The 9668-nt window shown below is 39.8% G+C and overlaps 1 protein-coding gene across 1 annotated transcript in view; it reads right to left on the minus strand.

Moving 5' to 3' along the window:
• The window catches only part of LOC139382724 (neprilysin-like), a 91490-nt gene extending 83444 nt beyond the window's left edge, over positions 1–8046 (minus strand). The window contains exons 1-2 of the mRNA XM_071126829.1: positions 7858–8046; positions 654–833 (exon numbers count right to left, since the gene is read on the minus strand). Of these exons, the coding sequence (XP_070982930.1) occupies positions 654–833; positions 7858–7900 (223 nt within the window). The 5' untranslated portion in view covers positions 7901–8046. The remainder of the gene's footprint in view (positions 1–653; positions 834–7857) is intronic.
• Positions 8047–9668: the final 1622 nt, after the last annotated feature.

Raw genomic sequence — 9668 nt, forward strand, 5'->3', positions numbered from 1 at the left:
CGACAGTTGACCTAAGCTAGTGAGGCATAAGTTATATTCTTCAATAATCAATGCGTATTGATATTGTTCATATAAAAGTCACAAAAAATGTATGTAGCAACCGCATATTGCCCCCCTCTTTTATCTCTGAAACTCACATCTTAAATGTGCCGTAACATTTGACTGAAGGGTATGTTTTAGGGTTCTCGCTGACAGAAAGTAAGCTACACAAGTGTACAAGATTGCATCCATAAGAATAGTAAACTCAGCAGTGATTTTTTTGATGTGTCATAATACCACCATATCATCTGTTGAGATTAGAGGTCGGGCCGATTAATCGAAATTTGACGATTAATTAAACCGATTTCAACTTTTCATAACAATCGGAAATCTGTATTTTTGGGCGACGATTTTTATTTTATTTTTTATTTTATTTTTTAATATACTTTATTTAACTACACAAGTCAGTTAAGAACACATTCTTATGTTCAATGACGGCCCAGGAACGGTGGGTTAACTGCCTTGTTCAGGGGCAGAACAACAGATTTTCACCTTGTCAGCTCGGGGGATCCAATCTTGCAACCTTAACGTTTTCAAACTCCCTTTCATTTGTCTGACTGACTGTCTAAATGATTGATTGACATATTGATTGCTCTACGAGTTTCTCCACTCACCGCTATCAGTCCGTTGTGTGGCGAAGAGGACGATGAGGGCCACTATGACGATGAAGAGGAGGGAGACGATGGTGAGCAGGCCGATCTCCAGAGAGGTCCAGCGGGGCTTCTTAGCCGACTTTGGGGGGACGGTCTCCACCATGCTCAACACTCCTTCAGCTGCTGGCTGTAATGACTCACCTGGAGGGGAGGGAGGGAAGGGGAAGAGGAAGGAGGGGAGGGGAGGGATGGGGTGGGAAGAGACAAGGAAGGTTTTAAATCTGAAATAATATCCTTGAAGAATATAAACCAACTAAACATGATATCTCAGTGAAAGATGTGGCAACAACTCAGCTGTAAAACTAAAAGAACAACCCTCCTCAACACCATGATAAAGAACAATCCTCAACACCATGATAAAGAACAATCCTCAACACCATGATAAAGAACAACCCTCCTCATCACCATGATAAAGAACAACCCTCCTCAACACCATGATAAAGAACAACCCTCCTCAACACCATGATAAAGAACAACCCTCCTCAACACCATGATAAAGAACAACCCTCCTCAACACCATGATAAAGAACAATCCTCCTCAACACCATGATAAAGAACAACCCTCAACACCATGATAAAGAACAACCCTCCTCAACACCATGATAAAGAACAACCCTCCCCAACACCATGATAAAGAACAACCCTCCCCAACACCATGATAAAGAACAACCCTCAACACCATGATAAAGAACAACACCATTATTATCAGCTCTGCCTCTCAGTTATAGTTCAACTCCTCAGAAAAGTGTACGTATTTCTCCCTCAACAGGAAATGAAACCTTGTTCCCCGCACGTAAAGTACCACACACACACACACACACACACACACACACACACACACACACACACACACACACACACACACGCACGCGCAGGTGTGTGATGTCTACTTCAAGGACGGCTTTAGAATGGTTGAACACGTAGATGGAACAACACTGTCCATTACTGTTCTACATCTGTAACCTTGGCTTGTTAGACACCTAACGTCAGGAACATTAGGAGGACCGATAATTGGCCATTTCAGTGGAGGAGCAGAAAACACCAGACACTCTGACACCACTTTTGCTGTAACTCATGATAATTGAGATGATGTGTCGTCTCCTCAGGGCATCATATGTTAGATGTGTCTTCTCCTCAGGCATCATATGATAGATGTGTCGTCTCCTCAGGCATCATATGTGAGATGTGTCGTCTCCTCAGGCATCATATGTGAGATGTGTGGTCTCCTCAGGGCATCATATGTTAGTTGTGTTGTCTCCTCAGGCATCATATGTTAGATGTGCCGTCTCCTCAGGCATCATATGTTAAATGTGTCGTCTCCTCAGGCATCATATGTTAGATGTGTTGTCTCCTCAGGCATCATATGTTATATGTGTCATCTCCTCAGACATCATATGATAGATGTGTCGTCTCCTCAGGCATCATATGTGAGATGTGTGGTCTCCTCAGGCATCATATGTTAGATGTGTCGTCTCCTCAGGCATCATATGTTAGATGTGTCGTCTCCTCAGGCATCATATGTTAGATGTGTCGTCTCCTCAGGCAGCATATGTTAGATGTGTCGTCTTCTCAAGCATCATATGTTAGATGTGCTGTCTCCTCAGGCATCATATGTTAGATGTGTCGTCTCCTCAGGCATCATATGTTAGATGTGTCGTCTCCTCAGGCATCATATGTTAGATGTGTGGTCTCCTCAGGCATCATATGTTAGATGTGTCATCTCCTCAGGCATCATATGTTACTACTACTAATACAGGACTAGTAAAGGGTTAGTACTACTCTAATACAGGACTAGTAAAGGGTTAGACTTAGTACTACTCTAATACAGGACTAGTAAAGGGTTAGTACTACTCTAATACAGGACTAGTAAAGGGTTAGTACTACTCTAATACAGGACTAGTAAAGGGTTAGTACTACTCTAATACAGGACTAGTAAAGGGTTAGTACTACTCTAATACAGGACTAGTAAAGGGTTAGGGTTAGTACTACTTTAATACAGGACTAGTAAAGGGTTAGTACTACTCTAATACAGGACTAGTAAAGGGTTAGTACTACTCTAATACAGGACTAGTAAAGGGTTAGGGTTAGTACTACTCTAATACAGGACAAGTAAAGGGTTAGGGTTAGTACTACTCTAATACAGGACTAGTAAAGGGTTAGTACTACTCTAATACAGGACTAGTAAAGGGTTAGTACTACTCTAATACAGGACTAGTAAAGGGTTAGAGTTAGTACTACTCTAATACAGGACTAGTAAAGGGTTAGTACTACTCTAATACAGGACTAGTAAAGGGTTAGTACTACTCTAATACAGGACTAGTAAAGGGTTAGTACTACTCTAATACAGGACTAGTAAAGGGTTAGTACTACTCTAATACAGGACTAGTAAAGGGTTAGGGTTAGTACTACTATAATACATGACTAGTAAAGGGTTAATACTACTCTAATACATGACTAGTAAAGGGTTAGTACTACTCTAATACAGGACTAGTAAAGGGTTAGTACTACTCTAATACATGACTAGTAAAGGGTTAGGGTTAGTACTACTCTAATACAGGACTAGTAAAGGGTTAGTACTACTCTAATACAGGACTAGTAAAGGGTTAGTACTACTCTAATACAGGACTAGTAAAGGGTTAGTACTACTCTAATACAGGACTAGTAAAGGGTTAGTACTACTCTAATACAGGACTAGTAAAGGGTTAGTACTACTCTAATACAGGACTAGTAAAGGGTTAGTACTACTCTAATACAGGACTAGTAAAGGGTTAGTACTACTCTAATACAGGACTAGTGAAGGTTAGTACTACTCTAATACAGGACTAGTGAAGGTTAGTACTTTTCTAATACAGGACTAGTAAAGGGTTAGTACTACTCTAATACAGGACTAGTAAAGGGTTAGAGTTAGTACTACTCTAATACAGGACTAGTAAAGGGTTAGTACTACTCTAATACAGGACTAGTAAAGGGTTAGTACTACTCTAATACAGGACTAGTAAAGGGTTAGTACCACTCTAATACAGGACTAGTAAAGGGTTAGTACTACTCTAATACCGGACTAGTAAAGGGTTAGTACTACTCTAATACAGGACTAGTGAAGGTTAGTACTACTCTAATACAGGACTAGTAAAGGGTTAGTACTACTCTAATACAGGACTAGTAAAGGGTTAGGGTTAGTACTACTCTAATACAGGACTAGTAAAGGGTTAGTACTACTCTAATACAGGACTAGTGAAGGTTAGTACTACTCTAATACAGGACTAGTAAAGGGTTAGTACTACTCTAATACAGGACTAGTAAAGGGTTAGTACTACTCTAATACAGGACTAGTGAAGGTTAGTACTACTCTAATACAGGACTAGTAAAGGGTTAGTACTACTCTAATACAGGACTAGTAAAGGGTTAGTACTACTCTAATACATGACTAGTAAAGGGTTAGTACTACTCTAATACAGGACTAGTAAAGGGTTAGACTTAGTACTACTCTAATACAGGACTAGTAAAGGGTTAGTACTACTCTAATACAGGACTAGTAAAGGGTTAGAGTTAGTACTACTCTAATACAGGACTAGTAAAGGGTTAGTACTACTCTAATACAGGACTAGTGAAGGTTAGTACTACTCTAATACAGGACTAGTAAAGGGTTAGAGTTAGTACTACTCTAATACAGGACTAGTAAAGGGTTAGTACTACTCTAATACAGGACTAGTAAAGGGTTAGTACTACTCTAATACAGGACTAGTAAAGGGTTAGTACTACTCTAATACAGGACTAGTAAAGGGTTAGTACTACTCTAATACAGGACTAGTAAAGGGTTAGTACTACTCTAATACAGGACTAGTAAAGGGTTAGTACTACTCTAATACAGGACTAGTAAAGGGTTAGTACTACTCTAATACAGGACTAGTAAAGGCCCAGTGCACTACTTTTGTTTAAAAACATACTAAATGTATTTCAGTGTTTACCAGCATTTGTAACTTGTAAGTATCTGTAAAAAACAGTTAATCTGATAATACTTGTGGAATATAAAAATACTTGTTTGATACATGTGTTGCAGTTTCTTGAAAAGCTTTGCAAATGTAACTTATTTAAATGTGAAAACTGAAATGGTCTATTCATTCCTTTTCCATCTTAGTAGACGCTCTTATCCAGAGCAACTTACAGTAGTGAATCCGTACATTTCTATACTTTTCCGTACTGATTCACCGTCGGAATCAAACCCACAACCCTAAGTATTTCAAGCGCCATGATCTACCTGAGACACATCATCACAAACCACTCGATGTCTCCATGTACTCAATTACTGTATTTTACATTGTTATATCGTCATGGTGATAGAAAGTCTACAGGTACAAACCTAGATGACCAGCCTATGTACAATACAGTAAGTGGTTTGTAAAGTAAGTGGTTTGGTTTAAGTGGTTTGTAAGAATGGTAAACTAATGCTGCACAGAAATAGGTTGTATTCCATGTTATTTGATCAAGAAAAATGATTTAATTGAATGTAAATGTTTGAGGACACGGTTTTGTTCTTTCTGGATTCCATTAGAGATGACATCACAGAGAAAGAGACAGGGTTTTGTTCTTTCTGGATTCCATTAGAGATGACATCACAGAGAAAGAGGCAGGGTTTTGTTCTTTCTGGATTCCATTAGAGATGACATCACAGAGAAAGAGACAGGGTTTTGTTCTTTTTGGATTCCATTAGAGATGACATCACAGAGAAAGAGACAGGGTTTTGTTCTTTCTGGATTCCATTAGAGATGACATCACAGAGAAAGAGACAGGGTGTTGTTCTTTCTGGATTCCATTAGAGATGACATCACAGAGAAAGAGACAGGGTTTTGTTCTTTCTGGATTCCATTAGAGATGACATCACAGAGAAAGAGACAGGGTTTTGTTCTTTCTGGATTCCATTAGAATGACATCACAGAGAAAGAGACAGGGTTTTGTTCTTTCTGGATTCCATTAGAGATGACATCACAGAGAAAGAGACAGGGTTTTGTTCTTTCTGGATTCCATTAGAGATGACATCACAGAGAAAGAGGCAGGGTTTTGTTCTTTCTGGATTCCATTAGAGATGACATCACAGAGAAAGAGACAGGGTTTTGTTCTTTCTGGATTCCATTAGAGATGACATCACAGAGAAAGAGACAGGGTGTTGTTCTTTCTGGATTCCATTAGAGATGACATCACAGAGAAAGAGACAGGGTTTTGTTCTTTCTGGATTCCATTAGAGATGACATCACAGAGAAAGAGGCAGGGTTTTGTTCTTTCTGGATTCCATTAGAGATGACATCACAGAGAACGAGACAGGGTTTTGTTCTTTTTGGATTCCATTAGAGATGACATCACAGAGAAAGAGACAGGGTTTTGTTCTTTCTGGATTCCATTAGAGATGACATCACAGAGAAAGAGACAGGGTGTTGTTCTTTCTGGATTCCATTAGAGATGACATCACAGAGAAAGAGACAGGGTTTTGTTCTTTCTGGATTCCATTAGAGATGACATCACAGAGAAAGAGACAGGGTTTTGTTCTTTCTGGATTCCATTAGAATGACATCAGAGAGAAAGAGACAGGGTTTTGTTCTTTCTGGATTCCATTAGAGATGACATCACAGAGAAAGAGACAGGGTTTTGTTCTTTCTGGATTCCATTAGAGATGACATCACAGAGAAAGAGACAGGGTTTTGTTCTTTCTGGATTCCATTAGAGATTACATCACAGCGAAAGAGACAGGGTTTTGTTCTTTCTGGATTCCATTAGAGATGACATCACAGAGAAAGAGACAGGGTTTTGTTCTTTCTGGATTCCATTAGAGATGACATCACAGAGAAAGAGACAGGGTTTTGTTCTTTCTGGATTCCATTAGAGATGACATCACAGAGAAAGGGACAGGATTTTGTTCTTTCTGGATTCCATTATAGATGACATCACAGAGAAAGAGACAGGGTTTTGTTCTTTCTGGATTCCATTATAGATGACATCATAGAGAAAGAGACAGGGTTTTGTTCTTTCTGGATTCCATTATAGATGACATCATAGAGAAAGAGACAGGGCAACCATTCTTACAATTACAACAATTGAACCCTGCAAGATTCTGTTCTTAATTATACAACTACATGTTTTGCCAAAGTGGAGATGCTGAATGTTACAGTAGTGATACAATAGTACACTATGAAAGGCACAGTGGTCTACTTTTGTGAAAAAAAAATGTTTAAAAAAAAACATATATATTTTGAAAAACATTGTAAAAAAATTTGGTCATTATTCTGCTTTTCCAGGGTTGCTGCAGCACCATCAGAACCCTTACCTCCCGCGGCTATGATGTAGCATTTAGGAGTGAGACACTGTGTCCTCTTACTGTATGAGTGAGACACTGTGACATCTTACTGTAGAAGTGAGACACTGAGTCCTCTTACTGTATGAGTGAGACACTGTGTCCTCTTACTGTGTGAGTGAGACACTTTGTCCTCTTACTGTAGGAGTGAGACACTGTGTCCGCTTACTGTAGAAGTTATTGAGACATTATTGTTAAGTTTACAAATATCTAGATGATAAAACGTTTCTATGACTGAAACGCAACGGGATAAACACTTGAATGTCACGTAGCCTATCAGTAGGCTCTATTTCTCAGAACCATTACAATGGAGAGCAGCACATATATTCATGCCTGTCCCCAACACAACACAACTTCAAACGGTATTTTATTTACAGAAACGTCAGAGCTGACTGGTGTCAAATATGTCCACATACTTTGACAAAGATCCATCCCCAAACACATTCTAGTCTTTGCGAAAGTATGTGCAAAGGGGAAGCTAGTAATATAAAACATGTTATTATGTGCGCAAAAACAATATGTCTAAAATTATGACATCTATAAACGCATGATCATATCTGGCAGAGAGACACTGAATGACCAAGAAGAAATGGAGCTGAGTGCACATAGGACAATAAATGAATTTCCTAACTGTTGCACATCAAATAAGAGTAAAGAAAACTCCGTGGGGTGACATGGTGATCAACCGGTGAATGCCACTTGTCACAGACAGACACACACACACACAGAGAGAGAGAGAGAGAGAGAGAGAGAGAGAGAGAGAGAGAGAGAGAGACCAAGCATCACAGAGCAATATTTAGAACAGTTTTGGCACGGGTAACTTACCAGGTGTCTCTGGAAATTTTCGATCGATGATGTATATGGGCATTACATCCACCAATCAAACGTCCGTCAAAAGTCAATCAGATGCGGGGAGAGAATACGACCTGGAAATCGATATTCGTGAGAATGTGGAATACCTGTTTAGTTTAGTTTATTAGGATCCCCATTAGCTACAGCATATGCAGCAACTACTCTTCCTTTCTTGCTGTCTTTTCGTGGGTTTCAAGCACAACCCGCCTCTCTCTTCCCTTGTTGGCACAGAACGAGCACACAAGCTTATCTCGCCTACCTGTTAACGCCACGAGCCTACAACATCCCCCAGCCAGAGTCCAAAACAGTTGTATTTATATCTATATTGAACGGACGCTTGAGCGAGAAATGTAGGATAGATCAACGGAAAACTCTAATGACCGGCATGTGAACGTGTGACCTGGCAGTGAAGTTCCCCTGTTACCGGTTACCGATACGTTGCCTCTCTAAAAGGCGGCGTTTAGAAGTGAGCCTGTTAACGAGGCTCGAGCTGCGAGCAGATGAGTAACGCGCCACCAAGTCGCTCCTAAATAGCTGGGGAGAGCGGTTTTCGCCTGGAGCGAATGGGCTGCCTATACCGCGGTTCGGTCAGACATGCTTGATGATGGTTGCTTCTTGCCTCTGATGATGAATGTATTGCTTGTTCAAACTCCCTTATCTCAATGTAAGTTGCAACAAACCCTGGTCAGGGGCAGGCTCAAATTGTATATTGCGCAATGATCTTCATCCTCAGTCTTTGAGGCCTATACTGCCTGGTCTTTATAACAGAGCAATCACAGACATCACACAATAGCTTACACATGCAGACATGAATTTAATCGAGGAATGACAAAGTTGTCACACTGGACACATAGCCCACTTTTAAAACCAAATGTCTGCACAATATACACAAGTCTGAGCTACTATTTCTTAGTTGATAGCAGTTGATATTTTATCTTAGTGATCTTAGTGATACTGTGCCTCTCTTAAAAAACTATAGTTATGGCAAGTCGGTTAGGACATCTACTTTGTGCATGACACAAGTAATTTTTCCAACAATTGTTTACAGACATATTATTTAACTTGTAATTCACTGTATCACAATTCCAGTGGTTCAGAAGTCAGAAGTTTACATACATACATACATACCTTCGCCAAATACATTTAAACTCAGTTTTTCACAATTCCTCACAAATCCTAGTAAGAATTCCCTATTTTATGTCAGTTAGTATCACCACTTTATTTTAAGAATGTGAAATGTCAGCATAAAAGTAGAGATAATTATTTATTTCAGCTTTTATTTCTTTCATCACATTCCCAGTGGGTCAGAAGTTTACATACACTCAATTATTATTTGGTAGCATTGCCTTTAAATTGTTTAACTTGGGTCAAACATTTCTGGTAGCCTTCCACAAGCTTCCCACAATAAGTTGGGTGAATTTTGGCCCATTCCTCCTGACAGAGCTGGTGTAACTGAGTAAGGATTGTAGTCCTCCTTGCTCGCACACGCTTTTTCAGTTCTGCCCACACATTTTCTATAGGATTGAGGTCAGGGCTTTGTGATGGCCACTCCAATACCTTGACTTTGTTGTCCTTAAGCCATTTTGCCACAACTTTGGAAGTATGCTTGGTGTCATTGTCCATTTGGAAGACCCATTAGTGACCAAGCCTTAACTTCCTGACTGATCTTGAGATGTTGCTTCAATATATCCACAAAATTTCCCTACCTCATGATGCCATCTATTTTGTGAAGTGCACCAATCCCTCCTGCAGCAAAGCACCCCCACAACATGATGCTGCCACCC

The sequence above is a fragment of the Oncorhynchus clarkii genome, chromosome 24 (genome assembly GCF_045791955.1).
Source record: "Oncorhynchus clarkii lewisi isolate Uvic-CL-2024 chromosome 24, UVic_Ocla_1.0, whole genome shotgun sequence".
In the NCBI taxonomy this organism is placed as follows: domain Eukaryota; kingdom Metazoa; phylum Chordata; class Actinopteri; order Salmoniformes; family Salmonidae; genus Oncorhynchus; species Oncorhynchus clarkii.